This window comes from Phaethon aethereus (assembly GCF_964289735.1).
Source record: "Phaethon aethereus genome assembly, chromosome: 2".
Lineage (NCBI taxonomy): Eukaryota > Metazoa > Chordata > Aves > Phaethontiformes > Phaethontidae > Phaethon > Phaethon aethereus.
The window spans coordinates 163,000,955-163,021,028 of record NC_138582.1 but is presented as its reverse complement, the minus strand read 5'-3'; the positions used below and the strand labels follow the sequence as shown (position 1 = coordinate 163,021,028).

Here is a 20,074-nt window from a genome sequence, read left to right as displayed (position 1 = left end):
CTACATCACAACCTGGACATGTATACTATTCTGTGCTGAATATAATGGCAATTTATGGTAACTGGGTTTGTAAATCAGGCACCTCCAGACAATATGCAATTCCATCAGTCAGCCTTTCTATCCACATACTTACCAAAAGGTTTCAAGGCAAACAAAGAAGATTTTGCTACAAAAGAAATTTCTCAGCCATTCTGAACATTGTAAGAAGGAACTCAGGAGATGTAATACTTTTTTTCCTCAGACATACCAGAAAAAGGGAAGATGACTTTGCTTTTTTGTCTGCAGCAGAGCTCTTTGCTGGTAAATTGAATGGAGTGCTTTTCCTTCTGCCTTGTCAGCTACCAAAGCTGGGTTGTGCAGCTTTTCTCATTGCGTTAGAGTTTTCCTCTTCTAAAAGATGACGCCGTGAGCAGAACTGACAGGACATGTCTGGGCTCTGGTCTGAATTATTGGCTGTAATTAGTATGTCTGTCCCTTAGTTCTACATGTGTTAGCTGAAGCATTACAGGTTTGAATTCTTATAATTTGTCTGATCTGCTTATTTAGGGATGATATTCTCCCCCCCTTTTGTAATATCTTGCTCCTCTTCCGTGGGTAAAAAACCCCAAGAACTTGATAGTTCATTTGACAAATAGTGAAGTACTTGTTTTTCCTCCCATAAGAAGTTTTGATTTGATTCACTATTTTTCTCTCTTCCTCCTGCACTCAGAGGTTACTCTCTGTTAAGATAATCAAGATAGCTAACCAAAGAGATTGAGTCTTAACAAGAATAGCTGACTTGAAGCTTAAGTAGCTAATGCATACAAGCTTGAAAAGATCCAGAAGCTGTGTGTCTGATCTTACTGGGATGGGAATTTTGTGACTGCTATTAGTAGGAGTTCAGTGCAAGAGTTATGTGTTCTCTTATCCATGCCTTACAAAAATCACTTTAGGCTACCCAGAAAGACACCTTCTGGTTAAAAACCATGAGAAGAAAAGATAAAATTTTTCTCCACCGGCAGCAGTTGTGGATGACACTTGGCCTATAGAGCCAAAAGCTCTCTGGGCACCCTGCGGTATGCTCAGACTCAAAGGACCTGTGCCTCAACAAACTACTTTTGCTCATCCACATTCCTAATGGATGCCATCTGCATCAAACCTGTCATCTTGAGCACTTTAATCGGCTCCGCAGACCTCTTCCCAGGGGCTTGGCTGATATCATGGGTTATGGTTTATAACCATATAACTGATACACACCTTCTAGCAGGAGAGCAGAAGTTGCTGTTCCAACTGCAGGAGTTACGGAAGGGGGAAACTGTAAGTGTCAGTGTCCTCATCTAGGGTCTGCCCTGATTCTAGCTGGCCTTTGAACAGGAGCTCGCAGGAAGAGGTAGTTTTTTCACATTGGGAAAACAAAATCAATTTCTAAACACTCCTCTTGCTGCTGTCTTTGGACTTGCTACAACAGCCCCAGTGCAGCAGCAATGTGCAACCAAGGGAGTTCTTGCCTAAAAGGGCAGAGCCGGAGTGTAACTGGTACCAGCACCAGTTCACAAAACAGGCAATAAAAAGAATTCAGTTAGTGTCTCATTACTGCTTTCAGTTTTGTTCCGTTTTGAAAATACAGTCTGGAAAACATTGTCTTTAATGAAGAAATAAACCTTGTACAATTAGGGAAAGTCTTTTGCTTAAAGGCTAGGCAGACTTTGGCTCTTTTCTCTGTTTTGGGGTGATGTTGGCCTCAATTGCCGGGTTATTCCAATCTGTAGACCAGTGATGATAATACTCTTACTTTTTAAAGTAATTTGAGATCTGCTAATAAGGCATGCTGTACATAGGCTTTATTAGTGGTGTTCTTTATAGAATATTACTATACACAGAGTTGTAGCAATGTGACTTCAGAATATGTAATGTAATTATTTGTGCCGAGTATAAATAGTGTCAAGGCAATGCCGTCTGTGCTGTGATAAAATGACATTATGCTGCTCTGACATTTACCAAAAACCCCTGCTTTTTCTATATTGCATTAGCTATGTCTCGCTGATATTCTGCTACAAAGTGAAGGTAATGGATGAAAGAACAAGAAAAGCATTTTCATTTTATTTTCTAAAAAAATGAGATATTTGGTATTAATAGAAGCATTTCCCTTCAAAACCAGGCTCCATATCAGTTACACAGTTGCTAAACTTTCCTGCCAACATGTTCAAAGGCAAATACTAGGGACATGAGGTGAAAAAGATGAAATTACCTTTTTTCTTGAGGCAGTATGATTAAAAAATACAATTATTGTTTCTCCTTTGTGGTAATCATCAGTGTTGATAAATACAGTTACTTTGTTTGCCATCTTTTGACTAATTCTTAAGGCTTAGGTGAGTCAGCAGAGGAACTAATGTGTCTAACTTTGTGTTAATACGAAACAGAAATTGTCAGTTAAATACTTCATCTTACCAATGCTTGCTAGTGGTATAGTTATTACCTTATGATGACAAAATCTATTGGAATCTATCACGAAATATTAGATTATTCCAGCTGAAAGACGCTTTACTAGGTCATGGTGGATTTCCAAAGCAGGTGTGAACCAGCTTAAATAAGGACATTCCTGACGTTGAAATCTTATTTTTCTCTTTTTGCAGGGATCCCCAGAATTTGTATCCCCCTGAGGTCAGCAATGCAAAGCTTCAGTATGCTGGTTGGGGTCCAAAAGGGCAACAGCTGGTAAGAGAAAGAACAAGTGTACAAATGAATTTAGAGAATATGTTGCTATTGTTTAGAAGTAAAGAAAGAATAATTCTGTATTGACTAGCTTCTTGAAACCTGTGTGGTAGCTTCTTGCATCATTATGGGGATTGTTTTATCATGTATATATTTGAGAATTTTATAAATAAATTACATTTACTGTGAAGTAATTGTGTCTAAAAATGCAGAGGAAGAACACTTTATGAAAGCTCTTTGAGAGGATGCACCTGCTTCTCCCAGTGTTCCACACAGGACAGATTATAGACGTAATAGTATGATTTAGTTAGCATAACATTGCTTCACAAAGGTGTCTTCAGACTTGAAAACTTGGCACTAGGGATATTTTAATATTAGCAGCCCTGTTTGGAGAATGTATCTCTCTGGAACAGGTTTGCCCTGAATTTGCTCTGTAGCTGTTTGTAAAACGGACAAAAGTAGAAGTGTATTCTGGAAAGTTTTCTGAGCACTCTTTTAAAAAAAACCCAAGAAACCACTTGTCAAGGATTCATTCTTTTTCATGGAGCCTTTCATGCTGCAACAATCCTGAAATCTCCATTGTTTTGTCCCTTGGCCACTGCCGTCTTGGATTTGCCCATTTGTTAGAGCACGTTTTTCCTGGCCAGATCCCCTGGCTTCATTTCCTGGTGCAAATCCAATATTAACATTTTGCATATGCCAAACATGCTCTTTCTACCGTAACAAGAAAAGAAAAAGTGGCGACTTCTTTTTTGATATGGAACTTTTATAGCAAAAAATGAGCTCGAAAAGCTCATTACCTGAGAAAATCTGGCTTATGTCTCCTGTTCCCAGTGCTCTTGGTGATTTTTTTTTGTCTGTGTCCTTAACTAGATTGTTTTCAAATCTTATGATTTAAAAAACATTATTAGTGCCAGTCTACAAATCAGGTTGGAGGAAATGTAACAGATACAGGAGCAGGGAAGTCTCTCCTCTGCTCCCATCAAGAAAATTTGGTTTGAGAGAGTCATCGACCTCAAATCTCACAGGAGTGGAGATGCAGCAGCCTTTGCCTCTATGCAAAGTGACTTCTGAGGAGCTCATTTGCACACATGTACGTGCCCCACTTTCATCCTCTGACACGTGCCATTTCAAATTCCTCAGTCTGCTGCCCAACAGATCACTGCTGAGCAGTTTGTACTGATTCACAAGAAATTGGGCTCCGATGCTGACCACCCCCCCTTTTTTTATAGTCATTTGTGAAGACTGTTGTGTTCTTGTCATTTGGTTTCTGGTCAGCTGATAATGTACAATCAGTTGATAACACATTACGTTCAACAGCTAGAGACTGCCTTTAATACATGCAAAGAAAGCAAAAACAGACCAGCATTGTTTTTCTTGACTGTTCGCTGGCTTTTTCTGTTTTAAGTCTAACAGACTGAGCTTCACAACATATAGCAAAAGTCACATCTGCTAATTGAAAACTAATACCAAGTTGCATTAGTGATTTTTCTCCATTTCACAAGTGAATCTTCCATTCTTTAGTACAGTTTTTCTGAGAACTTGCATACCTTGAGTCACAGCATGTCACTTCATGTTAGTTTTACCAAGCTGAATGGGTGTACTTAACTTCCATCTTAGAAAGATTTACCTTTTTTCTTACCAAAGTCAAGATGACCAACTTACTTCTCCATTGTCTTCTCTACCAAAGTAACATAACTATACAGAAAGGAAAAATATTCGTATCAAAATGGACAAATTCTATATACAACAGGACAGTATATACAGTCCAGAAGAAGAAAAGTCTTCTTTACTCCCAGCTTTTCCCTTAATGCTGAAATAATTGATACCCCTTTCCACCAATTCTTAAGTAATATACCGTGAAAACTTAATTCCCTAAGACATCAAGTTTAGTACATGTCCGTTCTGTGGGATGCATAGCAGATTAATTTTTTTTAAGTAATTTCAAATATTCTTGTTACTATTGAATTCCATATGAATTTTGGAAACATCTTGCAACAGTGGATTCGTTCTGTATGTTTTGTTTTTCTTCTAAATGAGTAAATCTGTTTGCCTGTAACTCAGCTGTATTCCCTGTTCCTGCATTTTGGAATCAGAGTAGGTGAGGAGAACCTGACTGGTAGTTTTAAGCATTATCTTGCATACCTTTAACATATGTGCCTTTTTGCTCTTTTCCTTGCCAATCATTTACCTTAAAATGATAGCTGTAGTTTATAAAATAAGCAGGCTTTTACATGCATCGATATAATCTATTTATAGCTAACGATCAACAGAGAATTGCCAGAGAAAAAAAGATTTTTTCAAAAAAAATCTACAAGCATTATAAATGAGATAGATAGAGAAAATATACCATGCTCACTGTTCTGTATTTCAGGACTAATTGAGTTGCTCGGAATTTAATTGCCAGTGAAATTCCTGTCTCCTCCTTCGTGGACAGCATTGAATGCAGAGGCAGAGAAAAATTAAAGTCTGTTTAAACTCGATGGTGTGAATGTGTTTGCTAACACGCTGGGCGTGGTGGGTGGGTGAATTCCCATCGCCTTGGAGGTGCTTCAGCTTTCAGGAAATAAAAAGCTTTTTCCTTGAAGTCTCCTGGTTTGTTCTTCTTTGGCAACATGAGAGGCAGGGCAGGAGGATAAGAGTTTGGTTCAAAATTTTTTTATTTACTTTGTAGCTTGTATTTCACCCTTCCTAGGGGAACTTTTGGTCACTGGGTCTGGCCTCTTTCCCTCCTGCACATCTAGTCATTCAAAAAAGAAACAACTCTGAAACAGAAGCAGCCCCAATCATCTGCGTTCTTTGCGATTAAAAATAAACAGTGGAACTTCCTCAGGAGCAATTTTCTATTTATCTTGTTTTCTTTTGTCCTTCCTCATTAAATTATATGCCAGTTTTCAGATGATGAACGCCCTCAGAGCATGGCTCTTGACTCCTTACTAGCCTGCAGTATGCCAGAGAGCTGTGTAAATAATGGCAGATATTGGATCTGGGAAAATCTATGTCAGAAGCTCAAAATGCAAAAAAGCCCTCACTTCTGGCACCTTGGAAAAATGTTTCAGCCTTTCTCAGATTTCAGCCAAGGTCTTAACAAATTAAGTCTTAGAAAGCTGGTGGAAGAATTAGGCCCTTACCAGTATGGGCTCCTGAGTCGAGAGAGAGAGACACTAACTTCAGTACGAGAGGTAACATTTCCTAAATGCGGCTGTTATTAAAGGGCTTATTCCTCTCATTTGTCCTACAACACGAGCCAGCATTGATGCCTTTATAGAATGAGTGAAAAACCACCATTAAATTGGAAGAGCAGTCTGATAATATTCACTTTTTGCAGATGTAAATGACTATGCAAAAAAATCCATCCTTTCCCTGGTGTACCTGACAGCCCAAAGTTCCCCTTAGTATTCAGTGGCATCAGCAGGGTGCTTGGTGGTTTTCAGTGAACAGGCTGTATTACCCTCAAACAGTTTGTGTGATACTTTCCAACAACAGGAGGATGTCGATGGATGACAGGACTGCAAAAAAGTGTCAGGCTGTACCTTTGCCCTGTTCTGTGTGTGCTTATCTTTGTAAAAATCTCCACTCCTTAGATTTCCTCTCTTTTTCTTATCATGCCATTTATGACTCAATAGCTACCCACTTTTGGAGTTGCAATTCTGCCACAAAAAAAAGCTTCTGTTAATTGATCTTACTGGAATATTTTACCAGTTTCATGCTTTATAACATTACATCCTTTAGAGTGAGGTTCTCCCTACATGCAGAGGGCTCACATGAGGTTTATGTGGCACATTTGCTCCAATATTGTGTATGCAAAGGTTAATAGTTACTATCACCCTGATTAAAACTTGTGCAGCTGACAGACTTGGACCCCTCTATTTATCCAAAAAAAATAAGTACAGCGTGAAGAGGTTTCCTTTGTTGGTTTGCTTGGCAGGACGGCTGAAGTCAGAAGGTGCTTCAGGAGCTAGAGGTTGTCTAGTGCGTATCTGTAGCTGAAGTGCTTGAAGAATCCAAAACCCCTGAAGTTTTCAGGATGCTTTTATCTAAGTTATCCCAAAATGAGCACATTTAGGTTCAAAATATTTGCTTTAAGGACAAGCTAGGTATGTATGTGGGCCCTATTGTCAAAAGGAAGGAGCAAACAGTAGGACTGCTTCTGCTAATGCGCAGTGAATATTTGCCTGTGTTGACAGCACTAAAGTACAGTTCACAGGAGTTGTTAAACTCCAATTTCAAAAGCAGAAGAACTTCTGATGTGCTGCTATTTTCCTTTTTTTAAAATCAGAATGTGTAACAGCCCTGACAGATACTGATAATAACAGTGACACATCAGATGCTGGGGGAAGCAGTTCTGCACAACTTTAGAGGCAGCAGTTATAATTCAAAAAAATCTCTCTCATAGATCATAGCATTTATTCTTCAGCAAAAAGAAACATTTTTGAGGTTCTCCTGTTTCTACTGGTTCTTTAAAGTACCAAAACCATACAGGAAGAGGATTATAGTTGCTGGAAGTTTTGTACGCCCTTGCACTTACTGCAACCCCACAGAATGGTCAAAATGAGTTTCTCCCGCATTCACAGTCAATAAATCTTTTCCAGGGTCAACTCTTCTGGAGCAGGAACTACCTTTTATTCTTGTAGATGATGCAGCAATCGAGTGTGTAATTGGTTCTAAAGTAACAGAAGTTATGTTTCACAGCAGGTGCAGACGTTGCATTAAGAAATCTCTATTTCAGTGAAATGCAAATGCCAGGAAAAAAAAGGAGGAGTAAGATTTTCAGCCCCTAACGTGTTAGAGGTTTGCAGGTGCCCTCAAACAAGGAATGCTAATGCTGGTAAACAGCTTATTGTTATAGATATTACTGCCTAAAAATTGCAATACATTTTAAAGAAATAATGGAATTCATTCACCTATATAAAACATTTGAATGATACACACTGTTGCACGGGGCCAGAACCTACCCATCTCATTTGTTATTACTGTTTTTTTAACACTATAGCACCATGTCTTGCTAACTAGGATATCTAGATGCAAAAAGCTGGTTAAGTGATGACACCTGGAACTAAACTGGAGTGACTCCTCTTATTAGCAGGTTTTTCCTTGCCTGAATTTGTGCCTGTCATGCCAGCTTAGTTCCGGGCAGAAGGGCTGCACAGATACCAAGTGAGGAGGACCACTTTCCCAGGAGGTACTGACTCACCTGCTGTTGCTGCTAACCCGGCAGGGCTTTGAACCGCTGTGTGTATAATTGCTGGAGGTCTATTTGTCTCTACCATTATTTCATAGATTTTTACATCATTATTTTCAAACTGCTGTTCTCTCACCTTTTATTTTTGCAATGACATTTGGATCAATATTTAGCTGCATGTAATTATTCTGGCTTGGTTATCTTGCTAGTTGCAAGGAAGAACACAAACCCCCAGCCCCATGTCTATAAAAGCCCTATTTAAGCGGGGGGCATATTCAGGCAGCTTTTTACATGGTTCTTGCATTCTGGGAAAAGCAAGGGTTTCAAAATAATGACGTGCTGTCTCCCCCTCATCCCCTTTTCCAGTGTCAGAATACGAATTCTTTAAGGAAACCCCAGTAAAACATGTTACATGTACACTGAATACCTGGACAGGTTATTCTGGGGATTCTCCTTCCCCTCTTCCCCCCATTTTATTCAAAGGATTCCACTGGAAAAGTGTTGTGCTTGTTTTTCCTTTGATGCTCTGCTCTTTGCTTACGGTGGCCATAGTGTCCTATTTCTATTTTTGCACATCCTTGTCATTTCCTTTGGCATCAGTGGCCTTGACATGTTGGGTCCTCGTTTACCAAAGAGAAGCTTTGGCACTGTCAGTGTTACGAGCTCTGCTGAGAACGGTTGTGTCCCCATCTCAGCATTCTTGGTACTGCATTTTCATCAGTGGCAAAAGAGCAAGATATTTAAGATAACTGAAAATGCTACAATGAATGTTACTGAAAGAAGATATAGGTGATTTTATTGTAAATAAGATGTTGTTCTTTTTGTGGGTGTGAAAGATTTCAGAGGAAAAAATGAAATTGATTATTTGCCATAGAAGTTTTACCAATAAATCAGGGAAAAAATTACTGCTTTTACCTCCCAATATGAGAGACATAGATTGATGTAGTGTTTAAGGCGTCACCCCTGGAGGTGAGACACTGCCATAGGCTTCCTCTGTGACTTTGTATATGCTGCTTGGTTTTTCGGGCCAAGTTTACAGCGTGAAGATGGCAACATATTCTTACCTTGCAGTGGGCTTACAGAATTAATATATTAAATGTTGCGGACATTCACACTCAGCATTAAGGAAACTGAGTACGTACCTACGAGAAATGCATGTATTGATGGACTTGCTGGCTTAGAGCGATTCACATGTATACTTGCCCTATAGGGCAAGTACTGAATTCTCTTCCCTGAGCTGTTACCACCTTTCATTATATGCTACTGCAGTCGCACGAAGTGCAAAATTCCTGACGGTGCAACACACTAGGGTAGGGACAGTTCCACTCAAAATGATTCCCTCCTATTATGGAGATGTAAAATGTTGATAATCCTTTAATTTAAATTGTGCTTTATGGATATTGAATATGCATTTTTCACTGCAGAGATCTAACAGCTAGAAGTATCTACTTTAGGTCTGTGCATAAGGGTTTCTGGCATCTTACAAAACCATGGTTGGTAGATGATGTCCATTGAAATAAGTGCTTATGAAAAGTGTTGTTCTTGGAAAGCTGCTGTTTTGTGCCGTGAAAGTAGTTACCTTTTACTTTAGATGGCAACAGTCATTGGTGAGCGTATGTTTAAGTGGCTGAGGTTAGGAAGCCGCAAGCAGGACTGAGCAGTGCCACCGAAGGGAGCGTAGAGTAGCTCCCCTTCATTTGTGGTGGTGGTCTCACCTTCCCCAGAAACTGCTGTTCGTCAGAGCCATGAGCAAGCTTCAGCAACAATTCTGTTAGCTTTACTGTCAGCTGCTGGGATTGATGTTGTTGGTTTCTACTAAATTACTAAATATTGTATGAAAGAGGAATATTACACTGACTAGCTCACTGTCCCAGGTCAGATGTGTACCTCGAGGAACTCTGAATCCCAGTTGCCAGTTTCTTTATGCTGACAAGTAATCTGTGTGCTCTCCTTAGGCTGATATTCATTCTATAACACAATAAAATATTTAAAATGAAACACTGTATCATCTCACATTAAATAATCTAATTTATAGTGATGCCCTACATAACCGTCAGTGATACTCGGTTAGAGAATACAAGATAATCCATCAAGCGGAACTTAAAAGCAGAATCAGAGTTCCATACTAAATGGTACATTTACTGAGATATTCTTTAATATAATAAGGCAGTTATAAATTAAAATAACCCCATTAGAATCCAGGGCAAGGAAATCCAAGCAGACATGGCTCTCTTTGTTGAGGTGAAATGAACCCTCTTTTTTTCCCTGAAGAACAGAAAATAGGACAGCATATTTTTCTTGAAACACGTATTTTTAAATTTCCAGAATCATGATAATTGCTTATTTGGCTGGACACTGGCAGATTCTAGGTGTGATTAGCATCTGTACGTGTTACGGATAGCCTGCTCATAGAGCACAAGTAGAAATGCACTGCACTTGTAATGATACAGTGTCAAAAACGTAGAGCAGCTTGTAGAAACCTGAGAAGAATATTAATGCACTTAAAGACTTAAGTTGGCAGAAGCAAGACAAAAAAATCTCTTCTGTGCCGGATTTAAAAGGAAAAAAGTTTGGGAATGTGTCTCCAGATCATAGAATTCAGTCATTACTCCTATAGTTTATCTTGATAGAGTATCTGTTTTGCCAATTGTGGATTGTCTCTGAAGACCTTAAAAAACCACAGGATCTTACAAACTCTTCTGCTTTCCAAAGGGATCCTTCACATTTCTTGGAGAAAAGGTCTCCAGACTTTACTGAATACTCTAGACACACCACAAACATGATTTAGTAAGAATAATAATAATCTTAGAAAAAGCGTAACTGTTCCTAACAAGAAGTTGCAATATATAGGCTTTATAGAACATGTTTAATATCTAAATAATATTACTTGCAGCAGATCCATATTTTCCCTAGACTTCCTTTTGCTGCTGATGTACCAATAGAAGCCATTCTTATCGCCCTTCCTGTCCCACGCTGAATTCGGCTCCGGATGACCTTTGGTTTTTCCTAACCCCACCCATGCACAACCACACGTCTCTGTATTCCTCCCAGGTCACCTGTCCCTGCCGCTACCTCTTGTATACTCCCGCGTAAAGTTGGGGCTGTGTCAGGAGCAACGTGCCCACCCACGCAGACCTCCTGCCTCCTTTGCTTGGTTTCGTACACATCAGGATGGGCCATTCTTAAGCTTCGAGGAGGTGATACTTGAAAATCCCTGACTGGTCAGTCGGTAGCAGATGCTCACCACAACATCGCCCACATTGGTCTGCCCACTAATCCTGACCTGTAGACTCTCATCTGGCCCTTCTTGTGTCACTGAGCTCCATGCATCTCTGCTGGTCTTTCACGTAAAGGGAAATTCCCCCTCCTCAGCGTCCCAGCCTGTCCTTCCTAAAGAGCCTGTATCCGTCCATCCATCACAGCACTACACTCACATGAGCTGTCCCACCACATCCCTATGATCCTGTTGAGACTGTAGCTCTACGATTGCACACCAACCTTAATTCCTCCTGTTTATTCCCTATGCTGCATGCATTAGTGTACAGGCTGTGATGGTTTCCCAGGAAAAGCGTGAAAGCTTTCCCCTGGAGTCGGGTGCTCAGCTGCTTATTTTTGTGCATTGTTTGAGGTGGGCCTCCCTCAGCCCTGTTCACCAGAGTCTCTCTTGTCCACATCTCCCTTTTCTTGCCAGCCTGGTTCTACCACTTCCTTGCCTGACTGTGGGCCCATCATCTCCCTCCCCCATTGTTCTGGGTTCAAAGCTCTCCTCCCCAGGCAGGACAGAGCTCCCAGCCCCAGAAGAGCAGGACTCGTCTTCACAGTGCCTGAAGTAGCTCCCAGCCTTCACCTTCACAGGAGTCTCCATTTACCAGCCCAATCAGCTTAGACTCTGCCTGCCCCTGGCTTTGTGCGCGTTCTCAGAGAAGACCCCCCGACATCCTTTTTGACCCCTCTGATGTTGCAGAGTCTTCTGGCCTTCTCCCACCGCTCCTTTACTTATTCAACCCATGCCCACCTCCTGCAGGCAGGGTGATCATCTTCCCCAGCTCCAGGGAGAAGTCACCCCCAGACCTGGAGACCCACATTCTCTCTCAGAAGCTCTCAGATGGGGCCTAGACACTGTTCACAGAAATAGAAAATATTTCTTTATTTGAAGACATGAAGGAATGCTTTTCCATTCTCTCTGACTTTTTAGCCTCTTCGTTGATCACATCTGATGAAAGCAAAATTAAGTTCTTAATGCTGATTTTACAAGGGATATTAGCGATTTCCAAGACATAGGACTAACATCAGGAGATTTGCACAATTTACAAGCGGTGTCTCTTCTGCACTTCCTTTCCCAGATATATAAACAAAGCCACTGAAGGCAGCAGACTTTTCATTTGTCTTTTACAGTAACTAACTCTGATGGTTTTCCTTTGCAGAATCAATTACATTTTCTTTCATTGCATTGATTTCCATGCAGTTAATCTCTTGCACCGCTGGTATCAGATGCGTACAAGCCTTTGATCTCCAATGAGAAGTCAAGAATACTGATTTTGATGCGTTTATGGATCAGCACAATTCTTAACGTGCATCAATCTGTACTACTATATTCTCTAGTTTTAGTCGTCCCCTGTGGTGTTTTCAGCTTCTCTGCCTTGAAAGACTTCCTGCAGAATCATTTTAAAACTGGTGTAGTCCTCACCTTGGTCTAAACGCCATCGTTGCCCATCTCTGGGCAGGATAAAGTTGAACTAAAGTAATCCTTATCTATTTGCTGCATACCTTCAGAAACTGCTATGTCTTCTAAATCCTTGGCTTGGTATGGAGTTAGCTTCTTACTTTGAATTAAAGCAAATATAAACCCTGGTTTATATTTGGTTATATAAACTGAAACTGTAGCCTTTTCTGTCAACAATTTATCAAGATGTGATTCTCTGCAGTGTGTTGATCCTGTGGAAGAGTTTCACTGGTTCATCACCAGTTTTAATAAAGATATTTTGGATTTGTAAAGAAAAAAGTTTTATTTAAAAATTCTTTATCTCACTCCTCCATCATAATTGTTATGTCTCTTTCCTAAATTGCGAACATGAACCATCTGAAGTTTTTTGTCTTACTTCTTTTTTCCCACCTGACACCAAGCTATATTTAAATGGCAAAAAGAAAAGCCTAATTAAAATACCAGCTCTTATTATGTAAGCTCACTGGTGAGGAGCAGTTTATGGTTTTATTACCCTTTTTGAAGAACTGCTAAGAGTTGGCGTAATCATGTCATATGCATTAAGAACAACACTCATGACAGAATCCATTAATGGATGCTATTTGAACATCAAAGTTTGCATTTTATGAGGTTCCAAAAAAGAAATTGGCAGACTATTCATTAAATAATGCATAGTCAATCAGCAACAAGCTTTAGAACTGATTTTTGATTGATCACACATTTTTCTGCTACAGTTGATGTAAGAATGATAACTGCAAAGTGCAAAGACCTTTCTGGGACGATGCTTGTCAGATTTCCTTGATATCCCAATGTGAAAACACAGTTATCATATCTGCTTCAAGATGCTGCATGGACAAGGATGGGAATGCTAATTCTGTGTAGTAAGGACGAGTTTTAACTCGGACAAAACAGCAGGGAATCTTTCTCTCTTTGCAGTTTTTCATTTTCACAGTCCTCAGCTTCCAGGTTTCATATGGCTGTGGAAATACAAAACTGGCTTGAGAAGGGCTGTCTCCAAAATAGTTGGATGGACTTAGAGAGCACTAGAAAAGGAGGGGAGAAGGGAGAGGCCTTTCTGTGTGTGCATTTCCAGGAAGAGCTTGATCATGCTCCAAACTGTTTGTGTTCGTGATCTGACATTTCCAAACCCCATTTACATGGTATGACTCTCTTACAGACCTCAACTGGTTACTTGGCATATAAATAAAGAGGTAATACTTTTCTACTTCCTGGACATACTGGGAAGCTAAATCTGTTTATTTTCCTGAGGCTTTCAACCAATGTAGGTATAACACCATATAATATGTAGATAGTTAATATACAGTTCTGCACAAGACATTCCTATCATTGACACGCAAAAAAAAGATTAATAGAAGTTTAAAAAATTTTTAAGGAAGTATCTTACACTGAAAACATTTTTTAAAAAATCCTTGATTAAATTGTGGCACTGTTGTGATGGGTTGACCTTGGCTGGCTACCAGATGCCCACCAAGCTGTTCTATCATTCCCCCCCTCGGTGGGACTGGGGGAGAAAATACCATGAAAAGCTTGTGGGTCGAGATGAGGACAGGGAGATCACTCAGCAGTTACCGTCATGGGCAAAGCAGACTCGACTTGCGGAAATAAATTTAATTTATTGCTAGTTAATTGTAACAGACTGGGATAGTGAGAAATGAAACAAAAGTAAACACACCTTTACTTTGCCCCATCCCTCCCTTCTTCTCGGGCTCAACTTCACTCCCAATTTGCTCTACCTCCTCCCCCCAAGCAGCACTGGGGGACGAGGAGTGGGAGTTGCGGTCAGTTCATAGCACTTCATCTCTGCTGCTCCTTCCTCCTATGCTCTGCCCTGCTCCAGCGTGGGGTCCTTCCCACGGGAGACTGTCCTCCACGAACTTCTCCAACATGAGTCCTTCCCACAGGCTGCAGTTCTTCATGAACTGCTCCAGCCTGGGTCCCTTCCATGGGGTGCTCTCCTTCAGGAGCAGGCTGCTCCAGCCTGGGTCCCTCACAGCTCCTGGCAGAAATTCTGCTCCTGGGTGGGCTCCGCTTCACAGGCCACAGGTCCTGCCGGGAGCCTGCTCCAGCTCAGGCTCTCCAGGGGCTGCATCTTCCTTCAGCACACATCCATGTGCTCCAACGTGCGGTCCTCCACGGGCTGCAGCTGGGTATCTGTTCCACCAATAACCTTCACAGGTTGCAGGGGAGCAACCTGTATCACCATCCTGATCTCTGCTCCGGCGCCTGGAGCACCTCCTCCCCCTCCTTCACCGACCTGGGTGTCTGCAGGGCTGTTTCACTCACATTTTCTCACTTCTCTCTCCCATCTCCCAGCAATTTTACCCTTTTATAAATATATTGTCACAGAGGCACTACCGACCTCGCTGATGGGCTCAGCTTTGACCAGCGATGGGTCTGTCTTGGAGCTGTCTGGAACTAGCTCTGCCCGACATGGGGGCAGCTCCTGGTGTCTTCTCACAGAAGCACCCCTGCAGCTTGCTTTCCCCTGCTGCTACCAAAACCTTCCCATGTAAACCCAATACAAATGTTCACATGCACTCTTGATTTAAGAGATAATTGACAGAAAGTAGGTAGCAACCATAAATTGCACGAAATTTGATGTGACTGGGGCTTAGGTACAAGAGCCCAAGAACTTGGACATGGTTAGGACTATAAGGAGCAGCATCAAGGCAATAGTCATTGAACATATGCTACGTATGGCAATAGTCATTGAACGTATTTTTGGGGCTGTGCTGCCCTGCAGGAGGAAGAAAGGGCTTTCAGAGACTTTGAAGGATGTGCACGAAGAAGTCAGAGCCTGGCTTATCAGTAGGGCTGGAAGGTAGGATGATCTCTTCTCCAAGATAGTTTGCACTGTGCATTTTATTTTTTTTTTATTCCCATATTAATCTACTGATGCTTTTGCTGCCATTACCCTCAAAGAGCTAATGGACCAGAGCTTGAGTGGATGAAGGCATCTGACATTGGCTGTTTATTGGCTGTTTGTACTCAGTGGAAGTCTTAGATACCTAACTTACACAAACTGCATTGGTTGACTTTACATGGACTTGGGAGTACCCAGCACACCATAAAAGCTGCTGGAGAATAATCCCTGAAGTTAGGCAGATTTTATCTTCCTTAATGTCTTCATTGGTATCTGAATCTCTCTGTTGAGTCTAAGGCAAACTAGATTATGCCATCTACAGAAGGCCACAGAAAGTCCTGCACAAGATAAGGCAGTATTGAATCCTGCCGTACATTGGCAATGTACGATGGCAGATGTACAGAGCAAGATACATACAAGGACTATTTTTCTTTATTACTCAGCAAAAGGGATTTTACAGTAGCTGTAGGTCTGCCTTTTCAGAAGGAAGTAAGAGTTCAAGTAAGTATCGTGTTGAAGCTGACCATGACTCTGCCAATAAATAGATCAGTTAGACATGCAGTTCATGGCAGGACAGTGCACATTTTGGATCTCTTCTCTCCCAGTCTTCACAAGATTATAATAGTCTACCTGCTGTGAAATAATTACAGTAAGGATGATTTTATGGTTAAGGCATCGGACTAGAGCTCAAGCTACCCAAGTTTGACTCATGGTTTTGCCAGTCTTCCTGTGTGACATTTAAAAATAGGATTTGCCTGCTTAAACATAGATTCCTAGAGATTCCTAGAGCACCTCAGCTGAACAGTGTTAAAAGTATGTGGCCTCTAGATGCTACTCTGTGAGAGCAGAGGTTTCCCATATGTCCTGTATCATATCTTCCAGATGTTTTAAATGCATGAAGGGACTTAAAATGGCTCTAGGTGCCTATGTTTGGGCAACTGAGTCTTATCTTTGGTTGTCCCTGTCTCTAATTTTTTCACATGTTGACTGGGGACAATAGAAATTCTCTGTCCATTAAAATGATATGCTGTTGGGATAGGGACTGTCTTTTCTGTGCATTTGTTCAGCATCTACAACAGTGAAGTCCATGGATAATTACCTTTACACAGATACATTTTAATGATTCTGCCAAATAAATACAAGCATTTTTGAGATGGACAGAATTATAAAATCTGTTACTTTATTTATACTCCCTTAGGTAAACTGGTTTGCCAGCAAGAGAGTGGACTTCTACAGGTGGCGGGGGGGCTGTGTGTGAATAAAAGAAGGCTTTAACATTAAAAAAGAAGACAATGAGGTACATTATGTCAGATGAGGAGAGAGTAGTAACATGTTGTTTTGTAGTTATATTTCCCCACTCATTGAGTCTTCAATTTTGTGACTGCTTTTTTGAGACTGCAAGGAACTTTGGGCTGGTTTGGAATTTAAAAAGGTGTCAAGGCAAGACTTTGTGCCTTGACAAAACACGAAGGCCGGTTCTTGTTGATCAAACTCTCCATGTTAAATTGCCAAACTTTCCCTGTTAACTACTCTCTTGTAGTTAAATTATGTGAGCCGACCTTGCTGTGTGGAAGACTGCCTTTTAACATGTAGGAAACATTCACGCTTCTACAGTGTGCTAATAATTTAAAGGAATAAGGATACGGGCATTAACGTTATGCTTGGAGATGCTAAATTTGAATGATGTGGCTCATTCATTTGACAAGTTATACATGTTAGAAATGATGGGATAAAAAGAACATAAACTTAGAATGCCACTCTACAGCTGGAAAGTAAATGGAAGCAGTAAAAATGCAGATTCGTTCATATGAATTTATTTTCTCTTGGTCTGTGAAGAAATAGGAACTTCACTCACCTCTGTGGCTCAAAGGAAGGTGGGTTGAACAACAATAAAAGGAGCTGTAATATTCATCTGCTAAAAATAATTGGTCACTCTGACTTTTGCAGTGGTCCAAAAGAGATTATTTTCATTAGATTCCTGAAAAGGCCCATAAATTAATCCATTTAAAAGTAACAGTATTTTAATTACTGCAACATAATTACTTAATACCACTCTGGGTCAGTTTGGTAAAGAACATTACTTCAGAAGCCTTTAAGCAGTTGCAAAAACATTTCAAATGAATCCTCCTTAAATCAGTCAGTGTTGTTAAGGCTCTTGTATGTTTTAAGTGACTTAAGTTTATTTTGTTATCAGTTTAAACATTTATCTTACTGTATAAATTTATCTCGCTGGATAAGTACTTAACCTTTGACCTGAAGTTCTCCTCCCATCTCAGGCTTGTGGTATTTTTCTCCAATATTAGTTGAGTCACACAAGGATGTCAAATGTATTAGAACTGATTGCTTCAAACCATGTTGCAAACAGGCAGAGATTTCTTCCCAGCGCTTGTGAGTTAGTGGTGTATTGATACCTGAGGATAAAGGGATTTTATCTTATGCTGAAAGTTTCAGGTGACATCCCGAGCCACACAACGTCAACAGCAAAATCCCCATTGATTTTTATTACCCTGGGATTAAGTGAATTCTTATTTTAAAAAAATCTTTATCTTAGTCCCCAAGGACATTCCAGTTATCTTTGTTAAGAAGTATTTCTTCTTTTAAACCCTATTATAAGATCCAGCAGGAAGAGAATGAAGTTCTTGTTGTCTGTTATGTCCAGTGGCAAGGAGTTCCACACCTTAATTCTGATTTCAGTGGGAAAAATACTTTTATCCACCTTTAAACAGCTTTCCTCTGGGTTTCATTCGTTTCCCTGTTGTTTTGGAAAAATGAAAGGGTGAAAATGTCCTTTCTCCTCGTTTCTGTTTCCTCTCATTATCTTGTAGATCTTATATCTTTCTTTCTATTGCTCGTTCTATAGAGTTAGCAATTTCCATTTCTTCAATCTATGTAGGGATGTTTCCATTCTTCTCACTTCTTTCAGAATATCTTCTCTTTCCTCTGCGTTGAATGGGTCATGATGAAAATAAGCACAGTGTTCAATGTGGGGATATCTTCCTGATGTATCACAGGTTATTTTCGATGCCATTAGTTGTGCTCAGTGCTGGCTTCATGTGCTATCCATGCTAAAAGGCATATATATTGCAAGAATGTTGTGGGTAAAGTCTTGCTCAAATATGCACACCAAAAGAGAAGACACCAGAAATTGTGGGTCTGGTCTTTGTCTCCTGTACAGAGAGGCATAAAACTTTGACCCTTTCTGTTGTCATTTTACTTTGGTCTGGAACTGCTATGTAAAGCAAGCATAAAATAATGTGAAAGTGATGTCGATACATTTTTTAATTATTTTTCTTTACTAAAATTTCTTATCCTCTAATTAGCTTAAAGCATTGTCATCATTTGATAGAAAGATCTGCTTTGATGTTATAAAACCAAAACAGTAAAAAATATTATATAGGTATTTCATAATATCATCTAATATCTTTCTAAGCCAGAATGTGAAGTAATCCGAAGACATTTCTTTTTGATGATAACGGAAGTTCAAAAGCTTTTTCTTAATTTATAAGATACATTATACAGAAATCTGCCTTGTGCTGCTTCAGTTATCTTTTATCTTGATTATGGTTGACGTTTTCAGGGTACAAGGCACTGTAGTTAGGAGGATAATTTTAAATTCTCTATGAGGTGCTGCAGTTTGGCTCTGAATTATATGGGAGACAGGTTGAAGTCAGAGCACTATATTATTTTTCCATTGCAGCTACCAGATACCTCATGCAGCCTGATTAGTGCAATGAAGCTTTAAAAGACAAAACAGTGAAGATGGAAAACATTGCAATGCTTTACAAAGCAAAGGGCAGGAACAGGTTGTCAATCCACGGTCTTTATTTTTCCTGTAAATTCATTTAAAATTTAATAGAGTACAAAATATTGCAAAACCTTCATTTGCTGGGACAGCCTGAGCAAGGGAAGGGTTGCATCGCTTGAGTAACTCCGCCTGATTGTGTGTGTGTTGCAGAAGAGCCCCCACCCAAGCACCCCCAGCATGTTTAGCTCTTGGACACATAGATTTGGATTTGCTCCGGCCCAAAGTATCTTATTCTGGTTAGTCTTCCTGATTTTTGTGTAAATCTAAGCTTCAACAACCCTCCCATATGCAGACTAGCTAACACATAAAGTTCTTTACTTGGCATCCCTCATCTGGCTCCTCTGCTTACTAAAAATCAAGGTAGGAGAGAGTGTGTAGTATCTTCTACGACATATATTTTTTACTTTCAAAAAATATGAATTGGATGCAGCTTTTCTTAGTTTAAAAGGAATAAAAGCAAGCTACAGTTTCAGTCATCCTTTTAGCTTTAGGCAAACTCACTATAACTGCTGCCAAAATTAAATTAGGATCTACACTTTTTTCTGGAATCTTTCCAGCTCATCTTTAGGTGAAACACATACTGTAATAGGATATGAAACAGAAGCTGAAAGCAATTTTTCCCAATTCTGTCTTTTCATGAGAGTAACATGAGAAGTTGCATTCTGGTGTTGTGGTAAAGATACCTAACATTTGTTCCAATATCTTCAAGTGTATAAAAACCCATCTGTAAATGTCTGCTGAATTATGTTAACAGTTTGTCTTTCAGTCTAAATGACTTTCTGATACCCTGTTCAATACCTCTTTGCAGTC

General features: G+C 40.1%; 1 protein-coding gene across 4 annotated transcripts in view; it reads left to right on the top strand.

The window, feature by feature from the left end:
* Positions 1 to 20,074, top strand: part of DPP6 (dipeptidyl peptidase like 6) — a gene marked incomplete at its 3' end in the record, with an annotated part of 523,189 nt that overhangs the window by 412,851 nt on the left and 90,264 nt on the right. For 3 of the 4 annotated variants that reach the window (XM_081996368.1, XM_081996366.1, XM_081996367.1), the window contains exon 7: positions 2,613 to 2,694. The exons of the other annotated variant lie outside the window; for it this stretch is intronic. In XM_081996368.1, the coding sequence (XP_081852494.1) occupies positions 2,613 to 2,694 (82 nt within the window). The remainder of the gene's footprint in view (positions 1 to 2,612; positions 2,695 to 20,074) is intronic. 4 annotated transcript variants of the gene reach the window in all.